The sequence below is a fragment of the Mirounga leonina genome, unplaced genomic scaffold (assembly GCF_011800145.1).
Source record: "Mirounga leonina isolate KUSES-001 unplaced genomic scaffold, KU_Mleo_1.0 Mir_93, whole genome shotgun sequence".
Classification (NCBI taxonomy): domain Eukaryota; kingdom Metazoa; phylum Chordata; class Mammalia; order Carnivora; family Phocidae; genus Mirounga; species Mirounga leonina.
Genome location: NW_023270854.1, coordinates 10382884 through 10407930, shown reverse-complemented (window position 1 = coordinate 10407930; position 25047 = coordinate 10382884). Strand labels below are relative to the sequence as shown.

The 25047-nt window shown below is 34.4% G+C and overlaps 1 protein-coding gene across 3 annotated transcripts in view; it reads right to left on the bottom strand.

The window, feature by feature from the left end:
• Positions 1-25047, bottom strand: part of CDH19 (cadherin 19) — a 104987-nt gene that overhangs the window by 44773 nt on the left and 35167 nt on the right. For all 3 annotated transcript variants that reach the window (XM_034996095.1, XM_034996096.1, XM_034996097.1), the window contains exons 4-8: positions 16914-17033; positions 15411-15575; positions 8437-8618; positions 7639-7892; positions 3385-3506 (exon numbers count right to left, since the gene is read on the bottom strand). In XM_034996095.1, the coding sequence (XP_034851986.1) occupies positions 3385-3506; positions 7639-7892; positions 8437-8618; positions 15411-15575; positions 16914-17033 (843 nt within the window). The remainder of the gene's footprint in view (positions 1-3384; positions 3507-7638; positions 7893-8436; positions 8619-15410; positions 15576-16913; positions 17034-25047) is intronic.

Sequence of the window (25047 nt, the reverse complement as noted above, 5' to 3'; positions counted from 1 at the left end):
CATGAACTGATTTAAACATTACGTTTGAGTCACTAATTGAAATACCTTTGTAATTAAACTTTATTTTTAAAGAGAAAAATAGAAAAATGAAACTTCGTTAAGATTATTGTGCATATATTTAAACCAGAAAACACCAGAAGCAAGTATCATTTCTCACATTCTCAGTAAGAAACAGTGTGGCATAGGATTAAGACAGGCTTTGGAATCAGATACAATTGTGATCAGCCCCTGGCTTCATCACTTAGGAGCTGGGCAAATAAACTGCGGAAGTGTCAAATTCATCTTCTCTGAAACAGAAATAACGTTTGCTTCAAATCTGTATGAAGAGCTATAAAAATGCTACTAACTGTAGAATTTTACACAAAGCATATAGGCATATATATACTTTCATAACCATACACATATTTATATGCAATAAAAGAAATCTATTTCATAACATGTAATTCCTGAAAACTCACCAATACTCACAACAGCTTGCAAAATATGTATTTTATAAACAAATATCTAAAAATACAAGAAGTGACAAAGCTAGAAGTTTTTTCCCCTGTGAATCACAAACGGTATCCAGTTTTTATTGTCGTTGTTGTATCTTTATTTTCCTCAATACATACACCATTATAATATCTGTGGTCCTTAGTGCAAACCTATGTAATAAGTAATACTGTAAACTACAAATTGAAACAGTTCTATCGCCTGAGTACTATATGCTCCCACACCCACTCACATATATAAGTACGTTACAGAGAACATTTGGCGCCACTGTTCTCCTTAATAAGGTGAAATCTATAGATCAACTGGTAAGGAGCAATAGTTTAGAAAGATCTCAAGTCTCATCTGATTATTTCTGTTGTGCTGGTCACTGAATTTTTGGGCATCACCTCTGAACACAGTATGTAGTGAGATAATTAAACTGATTAAATAATATACTTTGTAGTATATATGCAAATATACATACATGTGTTGAATTAATAACTTTTTGGGACAGTAGCTATCTTGCAACCCAGAGATTTGTGTGACTGTTTTTATTTCATTTTGTGATGCTACAATTTACTTCCACTGTCTTAAAAAAGGGCGGGGTCAACACAAAAATACTTCAAACAATGTCTCTTTAAAGATCTTCATGACAACTTTTTGATAAAAGTAATTATGGAATTAATGGGATTGAGGTATAATTGGCTTATCTTACAAACTTTTCATACCAATCACTCATTCATCCTTTTTTTCCTATTCATTCATAAAATATTAGAATGGTTTTTGTCTCAGAATACACATAATACATTTTCAAGATTCTGCTTTCTAATAACTCATATTGCAGCCTAATTTAACAAAAAGTAAATGATATATTCTTACAAAAATTCCACCTTTTATATAAAGTAAGCTTACAGTTTATATACATTTATTAAAACATGCTCTTGTAATAGCTAAAACAACATTTTATAGAGAAATACATTTTTCAAAGATACCCAACCTTCCCTTGAACTGATTTGAATGCCTTTTCTCAACAGTTTTGTAAATAGTGATATTATAAATAATTTGTTCTCAGAAAACCCAATGAATAAAAGCTTCTTGCTTTTAGAATAAGCATCTTTGTGTTTTGTGACACCAAGAGCCTTGGCATTTCTTCTGTTGCAGCAGACATTTGCACCTCAGTCTTTGTTGTTAAGTTAAATGGAAAATTCAAAACCCAGACTCAGTCCTCCTGTAGTGTTTCCACAGAGCTATTCAATGCATGACAAAAAAAATATGCAAGAGATGCTTTCCACTCCACCATATCCCCAGCCACTGCTCAATATGTAAGGAATAAGATATATGTTTAAAGGTTTAAAAAAAAAAGCCAGAAAAGTAAACAAGATTATTAAAATTTACGCAAAATCAGTTATAAAGGATGCATTCTAGAACATTTCATATTCACAAATTTAATTATTTACCCAACTACAATAAACTCATCAATTAAATAAAGGGGATGATCTTGATAATCTTTTATATTGTGTTATATCTATTCCTTTGAGCTTAAATTTGTTAATATGGTTGACTTAATACCAAATTAATTGATAATTTTGAAGACACTATCCAAGTAGTAAATTAGGATGATTTTATCTACTTTTTACACCCTGAAAATGGAATCATTTGCTTATCTCTGAGCCGAAGGCAGACACTTAACGACTGAGCCACCCAGGCACCCCTCGTCTGCCTATCTCTGGAAACAAAAACCAAAAACCAAAAAAATAAAAAACAAAAATAAAAACACACAACAACAGTAACTGGTCCCCACTGATTACTGAAGATGTGACTATTAGCACAGCTTCCACTGTATGCTTAATTTGAAAATGTCTGACTGTTTGTAATGCACCAGTGAATGTTTGTCGTTTGAACCCTTCATATTCTTTCCCATAGCTTCATTGAAACATGATTATTTTTAAATGCTTAAAGTTTTAAAAGGTTGTGTTGAAGTGTTACCCTGGGGGCGCCTGGGTGGCTCAGTTGGTTAAGCGACTGCCTCCGGCTGGGGTCATGATCCTGGAGTCCCGCATCGAGTCCCGCATCGGGCTCCCTGCTCGGCAGGGAGTCTGTTTCTCCCTCTGGCCCTCCTCCCTCTCATGCTCTCTGTCTCTCATTCTCTCTCTCTCAAATAAATAAATAAAAAATCTTTAAAAAAAAAAAAAAAGAAGTGTTACCCTGTCCCTAATGTCCAAGAGTATAGCTAACATTTTGTTCCAGAAATAGAACAAGGCACAGGCATTCTGTGTTTTATTTCTAGAATAGTCCCCTTGTGAACTAATACAGTCAGTCTAAACTGATTATGGTTAAAGGGTATGATATTACTAGTCAATTTTAAATTACTTTAAATTTAAAATTTTAATTCTCACTCATTAGGTTTACTACTCCTTAGATAGTAGTAAAAGAATGTATAACATTAATTAAACATTTCTCTAAATTAAAAAATTTTCTCTAAGGGAAAGATTCCTATGAAATAAGTATTATAACTTCTTTCCACCTATATGTATTTTTTTAAGGGTCGATTTTTTGGGGGGGATACTGTATATAAGACTCTTTTTTCATTAAACTCATAACTTAAAAGAGAACCCATAGAAAATATATATTAAATATATCTCAGTTAAAAAATCTTTCAAAATTTATATTCAGTTTGTCATAATAAAAAATCTTAAAGTATTTAGTGGTAAGTATATAAATAAACTATAATAGGAATGAACAGACATTGGTAATCTAAAGTAATAAAATAAAATACACATATATGAATTGACGTATATATAATTTAACTCCAATTCCAACGAATTTTAAGCTAGCTTCTGTCCCTACATTTGGAGATTATTGAATGGTTTAAATATATGCTTTATCAATGTGTGATCCTAAATGAATACTTACATTTCTCTGTGGCTATAATACTTAGGTTGTACCAAGCACTAATCTCTCGATCAAGAGGGTTAGTTGCGATGATTGTGCCGTTGGTATCAATACTGAACATTTTGCTTCTGGTCATAGAATACCTGCACCAAAAAAAAAAAAAAAAAAGTATTCCTTAATTTTATTATTTTGTCTGTGTAATTGTGACACATAAAACCTTTTTGAGGCAATTAGACAAATTAAATGCGTGCTCAATATAAGCAAATGTAATGCTGAACAATTTTTAGAAAGGTGCATGCATATATTTAAGATTCAACTCAGTGAGGGTTAAAAAGAAAAAAATTACGCTAAAATGGTCTCAGATTTAAACTGATGTATGCTAAATCTAAACGCATGTAATTCATTCTCAATCCCAAAAGAAAATTTTAATAAGTGAATGATTTAGCTAAAAAGAAATGGTAAAATGTCGTTTGCAAAATTAAGAGAAGTATAAATAAATAGCGGTAAAAATTACTGCTTGTTAACCTTTTTTTTACCTTTGAAGTGACACAAAGCATATCCTCACCCTAAACTGCTAAGTCTCTTTCCTACACCATATGGATGCTTGCTAAATGTGTACATTATATTATAATTACCTGATTGCGGACATATGAGAAATGTTTGGGTTTGTTTGTTTAAAGAAAACGCTTGGATAATATTTAATAAAAATGAGATGTGTGTGTGTGTGTGTGTGTAGATCCCCCAAAAGTAATGATAGTAGATGGAATATGCTGTTAGAATGTGCATGGAAAGAAGCCAGATAATAAAATTCCCTCATGCAAAAGCCTGAAAAATGATCTCAAACTCCACAATGAAAGGAGCCTTTGAAGTACTCAGCATGTCTTATCTGCTTGCAAATGATTAATAATAAAAATTAAAGAAGAGTAATAACTTGGGTTCAATGATGACTTCTCATTGCACGTATATTCCTGAAGACTTTGATGAGACATCAATGAGGTTTGCCATAATTATGTGGCAGGAGATGAGAATATTTTAATCTTGAATTGACAGGTCTCTAAAAATACCACACTGATTTGTAGACTGGTGTTCAGGGGAGAATTAAAATAGAAATTACAGAGAATTAAGCTTCAGAGGAATTTGGTTTTAACTCCACCCCATTTTAAAACTTTATAAGCAGTTTACTGACATATCCACAGATGGTCACATTTCCTAAGAGATTTGTTGACAAAGAGCAACAGTAGTTTAACAGTTAATATTTTGTATTAAACATCTAGAATATCCTGTTTCTATAATAAGCCATTCCAAATAAAACCAATCAAATGTTTGACATAATTTTCAAATAAAAGTTTTTAAAAATCATGACCTTGTGTCATCAGTAACTAGGAAAGATGTGTGCTATACATTTTAGAAAGAGCTTGAGCTAAAAAGCTTAAAATGTGAAGTTTTGATGTTTGGTTCATTTTGGAATTCCTTTTTATGGAACTCTTCATTCCTACAAAAATGCTGAATGAATACCATGTGACTGTGCGCTGTTTTCCCATTGCCAACAGCTCTTGCCTGAATGATAAACAAATGGTTCTTCCATGTCTGCTGTGCCTCTGTCTGTGCCTCTGGTTCTTAATCCTCACATGCCTCTACAAAAGTACTGTTCCCACTTTACAGACAAAGCAACTGAGACACATAAGACCCAACCCCTATATACAAAAGCTGGACTTTTCCAAGTAGGCTGCAGATCCACTGGGTGTTTCAAGGATTTTTAAGGGCTTCCAATAGAATACAGATGAAAGATGTTTAAAGACAGCCTCTTCCACAGGAGAACACTCCTGACATTCCCGAATACCCACAAAGCTCTTCCCGTTTCTCACACACATGACTACTCAGGTTATTTGTCTTTTTATGTGAATGTTGGTATGTTCCTTGAAGGAATTTCAAGGAATTGGTCTGAATTCATGGGCTTCGAGTCATTCATAGCATTTCCCTATAATATTGTTTAATGTCTATGGGATCAAAAGTTGTGTTCACTTTTTTCATTTTTGGTAATGTTAATTTTTGTCCATTCTTCCCCCCCCCCCCCCCCCCCCGCTTGGTTGTCTTGCTGAAGACTGATCAATTTCAGGTCTAATTATTGCATTCTTTCTTCATACCTGCACCTCATTTTTCTTAAACATTTACCACAAAACTTATAATTCATTTCAAGGCATATTTTCTCATGCTTTTCTGCACTTAACAATGACAACAATGGCAAGAACAATTTGTTAAGCCAGTTTATCTCACCCAAGACTTGCTGAAACAGAGTGGGAATCTCCATACTTCGGAGAAATACCAGGTAATTCTTACATGGAAGGAAAAACTAAATAATATGAGTTATTTGAATTGTATATAATGTAATTTGTTTACTATGTGCTGATTTCTTTCCCCCAAGCAGAGAATACCCCTGAGAGTAAAATAGAATACCTTTAATTTCCTTTGGTTTCCATATTTCTTGCCATGTAGTGAGTATTAAGGAAGATATATCACATTAAAACTCAAATTGAAATCATTTAGCATTTGATTTCAAATATGTTTTGGATCTTTTGCTCCAAACAAACAAACAAAAAAATGGAGGGGGTGTACCTACTGAAATGTGTTCAAGGGGCTATTTTCATCCTAATAAACATGAAAAGCAGTCTTATTTAAAAGGCACCTCTAAATGAAACAATGTCCATAAAGACATTTTAAAAAGTATTCTTTTGTTAGGTACTAACAAAAAATTTTAAGGAATTAATTTCAGTATAAGGTAAAAAATATTAGCTAAAATATTCTTGGTAGAAAATAAAGTAACCACCAATAGTGATGCTGTAAAACACATAACCCCTGCTAATATTTGGGTGTGGTTCACTTATTTGACTCAAAGATAGGTAATATTTTTACTGGTAGTAAATATACAACTCTAGTGATTCTGTATTATTTTCAAATCATGCCATGTTTTTAGCTATGTTCATAAGCATCATTGTCAAGCATTTATCATCTATTGTCTTAATTACACTATGATTAGATATTTAAATTGTTTCTAACACTTTATTATTATAAATAATAATATAATAAACATCTTAATCCTTAAAGCATTTTTTTAGAATTATGTATTCTTTAGTATTCTCAGAAGAACAATACATAGGTGAATAGATATACCAATTTAAAAAATCTAAAGAATTCATTTACTGGGTTATAATTATAATTTTATATATATACATATATATATGTATATATATATACCACACATATGCTTACATTAATTACTAAAAGTACTATTACTAAATAAGAACTATATCTACATATCAGAAGTCAGTGTTTTATGATTAGGAATTACACTGGAAAAATGGGATCATTCCTCTGTCTCAAAAATTTAAAGAAGCTTCTTTGTATCATAGCCCCTACAAAGTGCAAAGCAGTAGCCAGCATCTTTTTTTTTAAAGATTTTTATTTATTTATTTGACAGAGAGAGACACAGCGAGAGAGGGAACACAAACAGGAGGAGTGGGAGAGGGAGAAGCAGACCTCCCGCTGAGGAGGGAGCCTGATGTGGGGCTTGATCCCAGGACCCTGGGATCATGACCTGAGCCAAAGGCAGACGCTTAATGACTAAGCCACCCAGGAGCCCAAGTAGCCAGCATCTTAATAAATACATGGAAGTTTGTAAAATTCTCAGAACTGTGAAGTGTGGAGAGCAGATGAGTAGGGAAGGTGGTGGAAGGAAACGTAGCAGGTTTTTATGCCTAACCAGGTCTACAGTCAAATACTGAAAAAAAATAAAAATATAGTATCTGAAAATAACAGACTAGATTAATAGATGATAAGCATTGTTTAATTGCAATACAGAAACTATTTCTAACCGATTGAATTTATTTCATTTTTACTACTTTAAGTGGTATCTTGGGAAAGCTTTCTCAATTTTTGAATATTAAGCAGGATTTAAATGGAGTGCATTTTGGTCAGCTTTGCTTCTGACTCGGCATAATCAACTGTTTCTTTTCCCTCACTACTTACCCCAAATGAGTAGAGTTGATTTCATTGAATTTTGGTCGGTGATTGCCTATTTCTTTTACGACTGCAATTGCTTATTTCACTACAACTTTATCAATAGTGAGCTCCCTGTTTTAACTGGTTTAAATTGTTGCAAACTTAATAAGTACCATATAGAGAAATGCAGATTTATCTTTTACATTTCTATGAAATTTTATTTTCAGCCTAATTTGTATTCACACATTTGTTAATACGAAGCTGGCCTCCCAAACATACCTGATAGGAGATTTCCTCTGATCTGGATCTATGGCGGAGACCATGCCTACAAATGATCCACGTGGGCTTTCTTCAAAGATTTCAAATAGGTAATACGGGAGGAGGAACACAGGAGGTTCATCTTCATCTTCCACCTGGACCCTAATGAGAGTGGTTGAAGCTTCAACATGGTATTCCACGAGCTTCTCATCAACATGGCGGTTTTTAACATTTGCTCTAATACGATATTGGTTCTGGTGCTCAAAATCCACTTTCTACAAAGAAATACAGTGTACAGAAGAAGAAATGGCTTCAGTAACCCAAGGCACTATTTAGAAAAAAGGTTGGGTTATTAAGTCTCAGTTGCTTTTTAGTCAGATTTCGCTTCTTATGTACTTGGTTTGATCCCTCTAATATTATCATTAAGCAGCTACATTGCAAATCCCTGTGTTTTGTTATTTATGTCTGTTAAAAAATGTTTTAGAATAGTAACTATATATTTTTAGGATTAAAATTATACTTGTTTGGGCATAAATATCCTATGGAATTGAGAATTAATTTTTTTATTTAATATCTTTCCAAAACGTTTGTCCTCTAAAAATCTTTAAAAGCATAATAAAAAACTGTTCTACAATAATTTGAGACTTTGTAATAACTCTGTCTCATCTCTAAGTTCCTTTGCTCCCTAAATCATAAATCACAGGTTCTCATTTCAATTACTTAATGAAGCAATAACTAACTGGCTACACAAAATAATTATATGTATTTCTGATTTGATTTTGTATTCTTCTGCAAAGTAAATATTGAAAATATATCTACCTTTTTTAATATAACTATTCCTTCTTGTGTCTCATTATTAGTAATTATGTCAAATGTTTGTGAATCATCTTCAATGCTGTAATCCATTTCCGCATTCTCTCCAATATCATTATCATATGCCATGATTTTTCCTATTGAAGTCCCAGCGGGTGCAGATTCAGAAACAGTCAAGCGGTATAAACCTTTAAAAACAAAATTCAAGATATTTCACACAAATAATAAACATAAGAAATTTCCAATTTTAGCACCCCATTTTTGTGGACTATGGGAAAACCCATACTCTCACTTTCTACCAGTTACTTATTCTAAATCAGTATCTATCTATCATCTATCTATCTATTTATCTATCTGTCTATCTCTTCTTCTTTATTTTTGTGATCTGTATTTTGTATTTCCCTAACATCCTAGTTGAGCATCTATTAATGTCTCTCAAATATAACTTAGGGAGTCTTAGCACCAGTACATATAATTTCCAAATTTCTATTCATATGTATACTTTGTTGATATTTTTGGATTTTTTTATTATATCATTCAACCATCCCAATTAAACTTGATAAAAATAGTTTTCAATTTCACTTAAGCATTCTCTGATATCTAGAGTTACTCGTAAATGTAAGTGTGGATTAGAGATGGGAGAGAATAAAGCAAACAAGTAGCTCTAAGGGTAATAGTTTGATTTTTAGATTCTGAGCCTGAGTGCGTTGACCATTGTGGAAATGAGGGGGGAAAAAAAAAAAAGTGGATCCACAGGAGTTAGTGAGTGGATGAAGTAGGAAAACCATGAGCTTCTCAGATGACCCCATTGTTGCGGTCACGTGAAAACAATGGCAGTTATATTTGAAATACATAGATGTAAGTAAAAATAATCAAGCTTTGTTTCCTTTATTTTTCAGAAGTAACTTGCATAAAACTGATAAAGAGTTAGCTATTTGTAAATTATTATTTGTGGTTTATGTTAAAATGTAGGAAATAATCATATATATCAATATTCTAAAGAATGAAACTTGGGGGCCTGGATGGCTCATTTAGTTAAGCATTTGAATTCGGCTCAGGTCCTGATCTTAGGGTACTGGGATTGAGCCCCACCTAGAGTCCCATGTCCGGCTCCCTGCTCAGCGAGGAGCCTGCTTCTCCCTCTGCCTCTGCCCCTCCCCACGCTCATGGTCTCTCTCTCTCTCTCTCAGATAAATTAAATCTTTAAAAGAAAAAGTGAAACTTTGTAGAATTTAGAAAAGAAGCACATAATAAAATTTTTCCTTAAAGAGATTACTGATAGAATATGGCAAGTCACTTCACAGATTGCCTTGTGAGATGTCCTCTCCTTTTTAACATGGGAGAAATGTTACTTAAAAATTGACAATACTTTTACTATTTTCAGGAAGTAACAGCTTAACTCTGCTGCAAAGTGGTTTTTGTTGTTGTTGTTTTGTTTTTTCATTGTGGGAAAATGTATACTTGAGAAAACAGAATTTCAGGAAGTGGGAAGAGCAAGCCAAAAGGCCACAAAACCAGTGGCTGAAGTTTTCCAGTGACAGAGAGTAGGTCAATTGCCTGGTGTTGGTTTGTCCATGAACAAGGAGTATAATGCTAGTACATGATCTCCTAGAGGTAATGGAACAGGACTGGATGATGGCAAATTATTTAGGACAATGGAGGTTATATTAAGGCCTGTGACTTTTTCTCTGAGTGACATGGTAAGACATTTAAGTGATATGATCTGACCTGCATTACAACAAGATCACTGAAGTTGTGTCGGAAGTCGGTCAGAGGAGAACAAAAGCAGAGAGATTAGATGGGAGCCTATGGTAATAATGGAGACAAATTAAGAGGGTAGCATGATCCAAGGTTGCAAATAAAATTGGTGAGAAATGTTCAGATTATGGATATTTTTAAAAGGTAGAGCCAACAGTATCTGCAGAGGACTGAATTTTGGATATGAGAGAAAGAACAGAGGGGAAGCTGACTTCAAAATCCTTAAACAAAGTAAGTTTCTATTATCAGGAGAGATTGTGTGTGTGTGTGTGTGTGTGTACTCACAGAATACTGAAAATCAGGGACTAGCAGGAATTGTGCAGAATTGATCATCGATTCAGTCTGAGTTAGAAATTAGAATTGAGGGCGCCTGGGTGGCTCAGTTGGTTAAGCGACTGCCTTCGGCTCAGGTCATGATCCTGGAGTCCTAGGATCGAGTCCCGCATCGGGCTCCCTGCTTGGCAGGGAGCCTGCTTCTGCCTCTGACCCTCCCCCCTCTCATGTGCTCTCTCTCTCTCATTCTCTCTGTCTCAAATAAATAAATAAAATCTTAAAAAAAAAAAAAAAAGGAAAAAAAAAGAAATCAGAATTGACCTAGATTTGACCCAGTGTAATCCAAGTTGAATTGTTTGAATTGAACTGAATTTGAATTGAATGGGTGAGATTTTGCCCTGAGCAATGTGAAGACTGGATTTGGTAATCTTTGAAATGGGAAAAGCTGTAAAAAGAAGAGGTTTGGAGGAGGAGGCAGGCATGATCAAGAACTCAAATATATGTCAAGTTTAAATGTATATAACATATAAATGAAGATATTGAGTAGACAGTTGGATATCCACATGGGGGGGTTCATTGGAGAGGCTCATACTGGGGATATATATCCGGGAGTTGTCAGCATAGAGGTGGCATTTAAAGTCTTGAGGCCAGATGAGAACATCAAGGAGTGAATGCAAAAGGAAGAGAAATGAGGTCCTAAGGCTTGATAGCAGAAATACACTAAAATTTACAGTATGTAGAGGTGAAGACAAAGGAAGACTATTAAAAAGTGACCAGTGAGATAGACAATAAAGTACATGAGAATGGAGTAATCCTGTCAAACCCTGCTGAAAAATCACACTATATTAGGACTGAGATTTAGTTGCACATAGATTGATAGAATTGACCAGATCAGTTTGGTCAAGTAGCGTGGATGAAACTGAACTGGAGTGGGGTCCAAAGAGTTTAAAAGACAGTAAATAGGTTGATGAGTTTGACAACACTTTAAAAATTCTTTTCTCTAAAAGAAAAGAAAATGAAGCATGGTTAGCTAGACATGGAAGTGGAGTCAATAATGTATTTATTTTATTCTGTTTTTAAGATGAAAACAACAACCACATGTTTTGAATGTTAATAGTCATTAACAAGCAGTGTGGATACCCTTGATTGAGAGGTGAGGGGAGGTTGTACATATCAGAGGAGATATGTATTAAATATTTAAAATGAGAGGAGGATAACGGGATTACAATAAGGGAAAGCAGTTTGAACAAGAGTAAGGAGGTCAGCATGCTTCTGTTCTGGAAGAATAGTCAATATACATATTTTCACATAATTATGCTGTGGGATGGAAATAGAGAAAACTATTTTAAAGAGTGAGGTAACTTTATAGAGCTAGAATCATGTTCACCCACACTCAAATTTGAAAGTAGTAATGCTATCATCTTACATGAGGGGTCTGGGTAGCTATAAGAATTTTAGAAAGTATTTTAAATATTCTAACTTATTCAGATATGTATCAATACATACATATATATACATTGTTATTTATAATTATAGATTGTTTATCAATGTTCATAGACACATAGTTATATATTATATGCACACATTGTTATATAATTATATATGCACACTGAAGTATATATATATATATACATATATATATATAAAATGTTGAAGTTGAGAAAAATGAAAAGAAATAAGGATGGGAGCAGAGCTTCAAGGACATTCTTGTCTCAACAAACATTCCTTGTGGGTACTGCCTTCGTGAGTCCTCAACTTATTATTCACCTTCATCTGAATAAAACATAGACTAGATTTATTCAATATATTCACCTGCTACTTTTCTACATTTAGTATCTGGCAGTCATTTTATGAAGTCCTGGGTATTTCAGATTTAATTACACATCACATTCTTGTCGTTAGGACACACACTTTGTAGAGATAATACATTTTATAACATGAAGATGAAGGTCACAGACTGCTGCCTTGTTGCCTAAATTCCATCCAAAGAGGAGCTGTTTCATTTACTCATAAAGAAATGAGGACATGTGGCTTAAATTGTACAAGCTGCAATGATGTAGGATGAGTAAGTTTAAAAATCCCGTGTACAGCTTAGTGACTACAGTTAATAATACTATATTGTATAATGGGAATTTACTGAGAGAACATCTCAGGTGCTCTCACCACACACACATACCCACACAAGGTAACAATGTGAGGAGATGGATATGTTAGTTAGTTTGACTGTAGTAATGATTCTGCTATGTATATGATATCAAAACATCATGTTGTATACCTTAAATATATACCATTTTTACTTTTTAAAAAATGGCCACATTAACCTGAAAAATTTAAAATTTGACAATAGCACAGAAATAAACAGCCAGATTTCTAATATTTCTTGAAAAGTCAGAAGATCTGATAACTCTGGGCCTGCCACAGATTAGCAGAACTGAATCCCATCTGCATCATTTAGGGGTGTGTGTGTGTGTGTGTGTGTGTGTGTGTGTGTGTGAAAGAGAGAGAGAGAGAGAGAGAGAGAGAGAGATCTACTTTTCTCTTTGATACATGCTTATATATTCCTCCTATCATGATAATTGCTCATGATTTCTAAAATTGCTTGTAAATGTATTTCCGTAGCTAAGACAGAATCCTCAGAGGGGGGAGGGGAATCCTAAGGAAAAAAATAATTTCTCCTAAGAATTTCACAAGAAATTCCTTCTGAAGCACACGAAGTGATTTAACTTGCATTTACAACTCAAATTATCAGAGCAGTTGGGGCCTATTCATGCTACAAAAGTAAAAGATACCCACACATATAAGGCCAGTTAATTTATGATAAAGGAGCCAAAAATATGCAATAGGAAAATGTCAGTTTCTTTTTTTATAAAGATTTTATTTATTTATTTGACAGAGAGAGACAGCGAGAGAGGGAATACAGGGGGAGTGGGAGAGGGAGAAGCAGGCTTCCCCCTGAGCAGGGAGCCCAATGCGGGGCTTGATCCCAGGACCCTGGGACCATGACCTGAGCTGAAGGCAGACGCTTAACGACTGAGCCACCCAGGTGCCCCAAAATGTCAGTTTCTTTAATAAATGGTGTTGAAAAAATTGGACAACCAAATGCAAAAGAATGCAACAGAGCCATTGTCTTAACCATATACAAAAATTAACTCAAAATGGATTAAAGACTTGAACTAAGACCTGAAACCAACTCTTAGAAGAAAACACAGGCAGTTAGCTCCTTCACCTAGATGTTGGTGATTTTTTTTTTTAATCTGACACCAAAAACAAAAGCAACAAAAGAAAAAATGAGTGGACCATATCAAACTAAAAAGCTTCTTCACAGCAAAGGAAACTATCAAAAAAATGAAAAGACAACTTACTGAATGGGAGGAAATATTTGCTAATCATATATCTGATAAGGGACTAATAGCCAAAATATATAGGAACTCATAGAACTCAGTATCAAATAATAATAATAATGGGCAGAAGATCTGAATAGACATTTTTCCAAAGAAGGCATACAGACGGCTAACAGGTACATGAGACAATGCTCTGTATCATTAATCATCAGGGAAATGCGAATCAAAACCACAATGAAATATTACCTCACACCTGTTGGAATGGCTATTATTCAAATACCAGAAATAACAAGTGTTGGTGAGGACGTGTAGAAAAGGGAACCCTTGTGCACTGTTAGTGGGAATGTAAATTGGGGCAGCCACTATGGAGAGCAGTATGGTGGTTTTTTGAAAAATTAAATGTAGAACTACCTTAGGATCCAGCAATTGCACTTCTGGGTATCCATCCAAAGAAAATGAAAACACCTATTAGAAAAGATATCTGCACTCCCATGTTCATTGCATTATTATTCACAATAGCCAAAATATGGAAACAACCTGACTGTCCATCAGTGGATGAATGGATAAAGAAGTTAAGATACACACACACACACAAATATTACTTGGCCATAAAAAAGAATGAAATCTTGTCATTTGCAAGAACATGGATAGACCTCAAGGGCACTAGGCGAAGTGAAATAAGTCAAAAAAGACAAAGACCATATGATCTCTCTTATATGTGAAATATTATATATATTTTTTATATATATAAATCATAGGTGAATACAGAAATAGGTGAATTGTGTTTGTTTCTGTTTTTAGTTTTAATATATTGGATAAAAATAAAATTAAAATTAAAAAATAAAATATTATCATTTCAAATCATTACTGTGGTAGGTAGAAAAATGAATCTCCCAAAATATATGTGTTCTAATCCTCCAGAACTTATGAACATATTACACAAATTAAGGAATTAAGGTTGCAGGTGGAATTCATATTGCTAATTAGCTGATCTTGAGAGGCGGAGATTGTCTTGGTTCACCCAAGTGGGCCTGGTCTAATCACATCGGTCCTTAAAAGTGAGGAAGAGGCAAAAGTGTGGGTCACAGAGATGACTGTGTGTAGGATCTGACCCCTTTTGCTATGTTTCAGGTGCTTGAGTTATATCCAAGAATCAGAAAGATGCCTTAAGGAGCTAATGGTGTCCTTCAACTGACAGCCATCAAGGAAACAGAGACCTTAATCCTACAAACATAAAGAACTGAATTTTGCCAACAACCAAATCCAAAGAAATGGGTTCTCCCCTGGATCCTTGGGAAGGGAACACAGCCCTGCGGACACCTTAAACTTAGTCTGGTGACACCTGTAACAGATTTCGTTAAGATAATAATTTGTTTAAGACATGAAGTTTGTGGAAATTATTACAGAAGCAATTAAAAGAAAACACATTACTCTTTCATTTGTATTTGACTTTTCACACTAATAAAAATTATCTCGCAGAATAATTAAAAATTATTTTATATAATTCTACTGCTGTTGCAGTGCTTTAGATGTAAACGCTAACACCTGCTTATATTTGACATACGTATAATTATGTTATAATTAAAATTCAACATTTTTTCTACTTACGTTCCTTAAATATAGGTTTATTGTCGTTCACATCAGAAAGTTTAATTAATACACTTGTTGTTCCAGACAGTGCCCCAGGCAGACCAATCATATCTTTGGCTTGAATAATTACCCAATACTCATCTTGCAGTTCTCTATCCATTTTAGAAGATATTCTTATGACTCCTTTAAAAATGTAATAAAACTTCAATTATTATTTCATTATTAACCACAGTATCCTCCTAGTTAATTTCTTAAGAATTCAATCATATAATCATTCTTTTGCCACATTTTAAACCACTACAATGTGCTAGACACTACCTTGAAGAAAAAAATAATAATAATAATAAACACCAACTCTGCCTGGAGTTTAGAATAGTCACCAAATACTAAGAACACTAGTAGACCCTTAACAAAATAACTATGTTAATAAAATCTGCAGGTAGAAAACAGGGATATCTTATTTTTACCTCAAATTATTTTCTGCTGTCTTCTCTAACATAGTATTAGTGTGTTACAATTAACTTTTCCCTTAAATTTGAAGGAAGTTAATTATGAATAAATGTATAAATTACAACAACAAATTTATGGAAAAAATATTGTGCACCTGTGATGTTAAAGTCTATTTCAAGTCATAATTTGTGAAGAAAGGTTTGTTTTTGACCAACAGTTATTCATAATCTACAATAGAGATAAATATACACTCAGATTTTCAAACTCATGATGGACCATAATAAATGTAATAAATATCAACTTTCTATAAAATTATTTAGGGAAAAAGTAGTTATCACTGAAAAAAAGAAAACTAGGAAAAATTTCAGGTGGTGCATAGGACAAGGGGATGCTGGCCTAAAGATTTTGGGAACACTAACACAAAGAAAGAGAATGTCCAGTCCTCAGATATGTCTGGGGAAAAGTGTACATTAAAAAATTGTGAGACCTGTAAAAACAAAAAAGGATAAATTGGACCATATTGTGACAGCATTTTAATTGTGGACTAAAGTGTTTTACAAGTATAATCTTTTATATGAATCACTATAGAAAACAGTGAATGTATTAAACAGACACTGCAAGTATCTCCCTATGTTTGACTCTGGAGAGAATTGGGTATGAAGGTGTATCTCATGTGGTTTTAGTTTGCATTTCCATGATGACTACTGAGGTTAATCATTTTTAATATGCTTGCAGGCTTTTTGTATATCAAATTTTAGTCAATTGTTTTAAATGTCTTTCAGCATATTTTTAAATTGGGTTTTCTTTTTCCTATTGATTTGTTGTAATCTTTACATATGTTTTATACCTTACACACAAATGATTTGTGGTATAGATTTGGAAAACTCAATTTCTGAAAGTTAGAAAAATCAGCTAAAAGCCTAAAAAGAATTAAATGTTTAAAAGTACAACCAATTTATTTATTGAAACATCAGGTCTACTGTATAACATGTTTATAAGCAGAAGATTTTTGCTCTGACATTTGCCTACTTTGAATCCTGTTGAATTGCACTTTATTTCATTCAGAAATACCTGTTGTTGGCTCAATGGAGAAATATGGTTGGCCTTGTAGTAAACTGTACAGGAGACGAGCATTATTGCCACTTGAAGGATCATCAGCATCATTTGCTGTCACTTGGATGACTAATGTTCCTGAAGAAAATATAAATAGTAACAAGAAATTAAGACTGTGGTATTATTGAACAATGTGGTATTATTGAACAATGCATTCAGTTCTATACAACATTATTTCTTTAGCAAGCAAGATGATGATATACAATGAAAGATGAGCCCTCCTTATTCAGAATTATAAAACTAATATCATTCTGTATAAAAAAGAGAATATAGCCTCATGCAACATAGCCCTAACTCCTATATGCAATGTAGAATTTTAAAATGTAGATCTGTGCCATAATGAACTATAACTCTTAAACGATCCATTACAAGATCCACTCAGGATCTTTCAAAGGTGTATTATTAGTGGAAGAATGAAAAGGGAATTGGAAGCAGTTTACTTTAAAAATCATATTGTGACCTGTAACTCAAAAAAGTCACAGAATATTGATAAAATATTAATAAAAATTATTGAAATGTGCTTGAGTTAGTATCAAGTTGAGGACGTGCATAATTATCTTCCCTGTTTAATTCCCTTCTATAAAATACTTACTTACTTTGAAGAACTCTTTTTTTTTTAAAGTACAAAGCAAAATCTACCAGATATTGATAGTGTTCTCATTGAAATTCAGTAACAATCAATAAAACACAATGTAAGTATTTGTACATTTAAACTCCATTCTTAAATCAAACATATTTCTTTAAAAATATTGAGCTTTTTAATCATCTTTATGTAAATATAGAATAGCATTATGGGCCTTGTTGGAAATCTGCATTAATTGAAATATTATGTTCTGTGTCAATAAGATGGCAACATGAACAACACAGAATCAAATAGCTTATGTGATTTCACTTATCACAAGATATCACTTATATGTGGAATCTAGAAAAGCTGAGCTCATAGAAACAGAGGGTAAACTGCTGGTTAACAGGGGTTTAGGGTGGGTTAATTGAGAAAATGTTGATCAAAGCCTAGAAAACTGCAGTTACAAAATGAGTAAGTTCTGGAGAGCTAATGCACAGCATGGTAATTATAGTCAACAATATTATATTGTATATTTCAAAGTTGCCAAGAGACTTGATCTTAATGGTCTCCCCCCTCCACACACACAAAAGATAATTATATGATGTAATGAAGATGCTAGCTAATCCAAGGTGGTAACTATATATTGCAATATATAAATGTATCAAATCAACATATAGTAGACCTTAAACTTACACAATGTATATGTTGAATATATCTCAATAAAATAATAAATAAATCAATAAATAATCAGCAAATAATAAAAGGCATTTCTGTAGTAATTGTAAACAGTTATTCCAAGAAAAGGATTCTTAGGGACCATCAATTCAGTTTGTATTGGGCAAGAATTGTTCTTTTAACTACCCTATGTGCACACCTCCATTTACTTTTTCTACATTTCCTCTCTATGTGTCCATTTAATTTCTTTCTAGGAGTGTCCCATCCCTAGATTCCAGAACTAGACTACCTGTTTAGTCTAGCTTCAGGAGCAATAGTCAAAATCATCTTATGGTTAGTTGTTGACCAAAAGAAATTCTTACTCTTAAGACTTTAGACTATACAAATGAGTCCCAGGAAGATCATGAAAATGCATTGACTCACAGATCACCCTGTACTTCGTTTATAGAAAAACAAGTTACAAAGTTAGGTTTTTTTCCCCATTTTTTTTCAAGCACATTTTAAATTGATGCTTCATTTACTTCTAAGCAGAACATACCTCTTCAATGTTCTAATGTATCACTCCCTTGCTCTCTACTAAATGGAAAACGTAATATATTAATGAATCACATAAAATAATTTCTCCGAGTGTGTGGAAAATCCAAAAAGTCAAACTCTTAGAAATTAAGTGGATAAAAACAATATTATAAATATTCACAATAACTTTCTAATGTGAATTTATTAGGAAGTTAAATTTCTGAGGAAATATTATTCTCTCTTATAAGCTTTATAGCTGTTTTAAATCAACAGTAACAAATCTATGGAATTGAGATAATTCTACAATGTTCAATGGCACCGAGTGCTTGATAATGAACATTCATTAACTACTAGTGATTTACTCCTTATATTTGTTTGTGTGTGTATATGTGTGAGACCGTGCATATACATGTCTATCCTATTTTAGGTTACCATCAAAGTATATAAAATAAATTAAAATGATAAAAATATGCAACAGAATTTTAAAAATATCATTACATATAGTTTAATTCTTATGATTTATAAATTATTGGTTGTAAAATTCAGAAAGAACTTAGCAATGTTTAAGTCTTATATCACTCTAATTATATAACTTTCTTTTATTTACTTTATCTGTTTCCCGCTTTTTTTAATTGACATCACAATTCATTAAATACAAGTTAAGCAACTTTAAACCCTCTTATTTTCTAAATGGTTTTTCTAAAAAAAAATCAAAAGACATAAGCCTATATATTTTTCTAGCCAGTAATTTAAATACTACAGAAATCTTCAAGATATAGTCAAGTAACATAAACTATAATAATAAATAAACATCAGAGTAGCCGAGAAATACAAAAACCTTTGATATGATTTTTTTTTTATGTTTTCCATTTATGTTTTCCTTGTCATTTGTAAAAGAATCTATCTGTACATTCACTCGCAGTTAGGAATTAGCTATATATTATACACAAAATTGAAACAAAAAATCACTATAAGACCAATAATGTGTCCTTCAATGAAAAAAATCAGTAACTGTTCACAGTCCCCTTCCCCCCTTTTCCTATTACCAGTTAAATATAAGTAAAGGGACACTTCACGGTTGAAACAAATAAATGTTTAATTGCTCCTCATTGTTATATAAACATATGTAACTCTTCCTTTATTTGTCAGTAAACTCAGAGCGGTACTATTCACATTTGAATAAAAATGATTAGCACGGGGAAGGGGAAAATGAAGGGGGGGAAATCGCAGGGGGGAAAGAACTATGAGAGACTATGGTCTCTGAGAAACAAACTGAGGGTTCTAGAGGGGAGGGGGTGGAGGATGGGTTAGCCTGGCGGTGGGTATTAAAGAGGGCACGTTCTGCATGGAGCACTGGGTGTTATGCACAAACAATGAATCATGGAACACTACATCAAAAACTCATGAAGTATGGTGATTAACATAATATAATAAAAAAATGAATAGCACGGGGATGTTCTTTGCAAGTACAGTAGCCTTTCTTTCTTTTTTTTTTTTTTAAGATTTTATTTATTTATTCATGAGAGACAGCGACAGAGAGAGAGGCAGAGGGAGAAGCAGGCTCCCAAGGAGCAGGGAGCCCGATGTGGGACTCGATCCCAGGACCCTGAGATCATGACCTGAGCCGAAGGCAGACGCTTAACCATCTGAGCCACCCAGGCGCCCTACAGTAGCCTTTCCAGGCTTACATAATCACTGTTTTTATGACATGATCTTTGTTTACTGTACGAATCACTCTGAGCAGTTCTATGGGAACTGTGGCTCCAACCTCCTGGTCGTCCCATTCCCTAACAATACCTGCCCATCACTATAAATTGAAGCTGATTCTAAAATATTGTGGGCATTATTCTACGTAAGAACATAATTCATGCAGGCCCGTCTCAAGCATACTTGTGGAACTATTTTTAAGTGTTTATTTTCATAGGAGAAGTCACTTTGAATTTTTGATGACTAAACTTCAATGATGTTTTAACGTTAGAAAATGAACCAATATAATTTGTGGCACTAATGGCTTAAAAAAGAAAAATGTAAAGCAAAAATTCTCATTAGATATTTAAAACACATTGGAAAATATTCCATTTCTATTTTCAATAAAACCTCAGAAAATTAGGGAGAAAGGCAGTTTTCTAAATTTGATAAAGGGCATTTTTAAACTTTGACAGCAACCATATTTAATTGTGAAGAGTTAGAACTTTTCCTTCTGAAGTAGTTAAAAAGCAAGAAGTTTATTATCATTGCTATGTTTTAAAGCATTGTATTGAACCTCCTAGACAATGCAATGAGGCAATGCCATGTATACCAAAATGAATGATTAAAGATGATGTCGATGACGGACAAAAATCCATATATGATGGATGGATGGATGGATGGATGGATGGATAGATAGATAGATGATAGATAGATACTGGAAACATTTTTTTAAATTACAATAATTATTCAAAGGCAACAGTATTTTTGTTAGAAAATCAAGCAGAATATACCTAAAAAAAAAGTTTACAGGAGAATATTAAATTACTAAATTAGAAAGGTCACAGGAATAAAAAATACACAAAACTCCATTTTTATGTATACCAGAAATATATATTTATAAAATATTTCAACTAAATGCATAACATATATAACAAATAAATATATCCAGGAATATCTAAACAAAAAATTTTAAAGATCTCTACAAAGAAACTAAAGATCTTTTATTTTTAATGATCAAAAAGGAAAAAAATTCTGGGTTTATGAATTTGATGACTACATAGAAATATCAAAAATAGATCCACAGTGTAAATGCTATCCTAATCAAAATCCTAGCAAGTTGTATTACTGGATAAATTAAAAAGATGATTATGAAATATGTATGGAAATGCAAAGAACCAAGCATGGCCAAGACGATTTTGATGAAACATCTGGAGGACTTGCATTGCACTAACAGACATCAAGGCTTAGGACACAACCACAGCAATAAAGACAATATAGTGTTAGTCCCTGGAGCAACAAAAGATGATAAAACTGACAGAGATTCAGAACCCAAATCATACGTATGTGGGGAACTCATTCATGCAATGGTGGCATAGTTGAGAATTGGAGAATCATTTCAATAAATGCTGCAGGGTCAACTGGATATCTCCATCCATCTACACATCTGTCCATTGGTTATCTCTCTTTTGATCTAGAATTTGGCACGTGCTTGACACCATTCACAAAAATCAGTTTAAAATAAATTGTAGATATAGATGTGAAAGGTATATAACACGGGGCACCTGGGTGGCTCAGTCGGTTGGGCGTCTGCCTTCGGCTCAGGTCATGATCCCGGGGTCCTGGGATCGAGCCCCGCATCAGGCTCCCTGTTCGCGGGGAAGCCTGCTTCTCCTTCTCCCTCTCCCACTGCCCCTGCTTGTGTTCCCTCTCTCGCTGTGTCTCTCTCTGTCAAATAAATCAATAAAATCTTTAAAAAAAAAGGTATATAACACAAATATAACAGAATAATAAAACTTCCATAAAAATAGGAAATTTTTTGTATAACATCAGAGCAAAAAGACAAATGCCAACACTTCTTAATCAGGATTGGGTGATTGATAACCTGATAATTGTCTCAATGCCCAAATCCCTGTTTTTGTTTGTTAGACATACTCATTTGTTCCTTTTTCCCATCCTGGATTGGTTGCTCTTACTCTATTGAAATGGCATTCAGTAGAATGTTATCCTTAATGGTGCATTACTCAATCAGTGTATGAAACATGGTACATGCCCCTATGAACCAACCTGCTTAGCCTCTTCATTCATTTCATCAACATTTTATTGTGCTCTCACTAAAACTGACAAAGTTGGTTTAACTACATTGGTGGATCAAAAATTAAAGTTTCTTTATATTATGCTAGTAATAAAGTTACTTCTAAAGGACAAATGATATATATGTACATTAATGAAAAATGCTTTATGTAGATAATTTAACATTAAATACATCACCAGATAGATATTTTTCACATGTATTTGCACTATTTAATCAGTTTCTTAGCTTAATTTTGTTTTTCTGAACAGTGCCCTGGGTTATCACTAGCCCTCTTTCAGATTTAATCATGACTTAAAAGGAGACATTTTATTCAATGCCCATATGTCTCATACACTACTTCTCACACCCCATGGAAGAGCCGCAAGTACAAAGTAGATGTCCTCCAAATTCACTCTGGCTTACTATAATGCACCTACTAATAATATTTAAAAAAATAAAAAATCAGGACCAAATGCTTTCTGGACAAAATCCCCTCAAAAATAGGATTAAGCAGGGCTGTCCTGGGTAAAACTGGAGATCTGATCACTATTAGTTCATAAAATCTTCCCAATCTTCCTGGCTATAACCTGAAACTGGCCCCTCAAAAGGAGGACAGGAGGAAACCAAAGGAAGAGGCAGACCACTCTAGATTGGTAGGTGGTAGTTGTATTGAGCAGGAGAACTTATTTATGAGGCTTGTTCTGGGTGGCTGTAAGACCAGTAGTTTTCTGGATCTTCCAACCAAGTCTTGAAAGTTACGGAGGCCTTACGTATCTTCTGTCACATATACCATCCAGATAGTCTCAACACCACATCTCTATGTCAAGTCTGGGTGCTTGCGGCAGCTGCAGGGAGAGGAACCAGGCTAGTGGAACCCACATTCCAAGGACAGGGGAGGGGCTGAGGAGTCTCCAATTTCCCAGGCCCAGCACACAGTTCGACTGGCAGTCACATCCTCTCAATGACCACCCCCAACGTTCTACAACCTCGCGACCTGTTCTTACAATCTTATATGTTCCTCTCTACTATAATGTGGCCTGAGCCGGCAGTAAAGGGCTTCACTAGCATGGAGGTGGCTCATCTGGTAGCTATCTGGCTGCCCTGAAGGCAGGTAATACTGACACATACAAGAAAAATACAGATTAAGACAATAATTTCCCAATCAGTGACAACTGTTTCCACCAAGAATCCCATGATCTGAACCACTCATTTAGTAAGTCCCCTAAGCTGGGGGTCAGATCACTTGTATCTTCATGTGATTTAATAAAGATGACACACTGACAGAGTCATGAGGTATGAACACATATCATTTGTTTGAATATTGGCAAAGGCGCCTCCTTGTGAGGCTTTAAGTGTCCAAGGCTGTTTTACTTCAGAGGGCAGCTTTTATCATCAGAGACATTTCAGTGTCCAATTAAGGGCAGACTTTGCTTGCTATCATTCAAGTCTTGCTGGGTGAATTTGGCAAGGGCTTCTATGTGTCCTAACGTCCTCAAGGCCAATGGAGGGAACAAACAAGGCAGCCAAATGATTAAACTAGCAGGAAACAATATGCCCACCCGGCCTTGGGGAGAGGGAAGGTGATAGCTTTAAGAAGTTGACCTGGCTGTGCATACCACATGTTAACTGAGGGGAGGCAGCACTACCAGGTGTAAGGAGATGAGCTGGGGGTGGGACATTCCAGACCAGGACCCAAACCTTCTTCTTTCTTTTATTTTTTATTTATTTTTATTTATTTATTTATTTATTTTTTAAAGATTTTATTTATTTATTTGAGACAGAGACAATGAGAGACAGAGAGCATGAGAGGGAGGAGGGTCAGAGGGAGAAGCAGACTCCCTGCCGAGCAGGGAGCCCGACGTGGGACTCGATCCCGGGACTCCAGGATCATGACCTGAGCCGAAGGCAGTCGCTTAACCAACTGAGCCACCCAGGCGCCCTTCTTCTTTCTTTTAATGCACAGTGTTCTATTTCAGGCGTATTCTGTTTCAACAGGTCCAGCTGAAGCAGGGCAATGGGATCCCAGCGAGGAGCAAATAGTTCCCATTCACCCAGAGGTGCGAAGTAACTCACCCATCCTGGTGGAACATCTCATTGCAAATTCCGGTAAATAACTCTTTTCCCAGGCGTGTTGGGGCTCAGTGTTCTCAGAAGCAGAGCATGTGAATTTGAAGTGCAGAACTGGGGCAATGGCGGTTTCCCCTGGCTTCCACACCGTTAGGGTACTGGTATCCCAGCAGGGGACCCCAGTCTGTCATGTGGGCAACATTCTCCACTGGTTGATCATTCAAATCTATGAAAGCCTGGGACAGTACTTTAGTCCACTTGGCCAAGGAGGTTTTACTTGCTAGGAATTTAATCTGCTGCTTTATATTTCACTTTTTTCTTTTTACCAACCCTGCTTCTTGTGCATTACCCAGGAGATGGAACCTCCATTCAGAATCATGTTCTTTTGTCTGTTCTTGCATATTATGATCTTTGAAATGTGACCCTTGATCACAATCTATCCATACACAGCGCTCAGTTTCTCTAATCCCCTAAGAGTGGCAGCCTGGTTCACACAATGACAAGGGAAA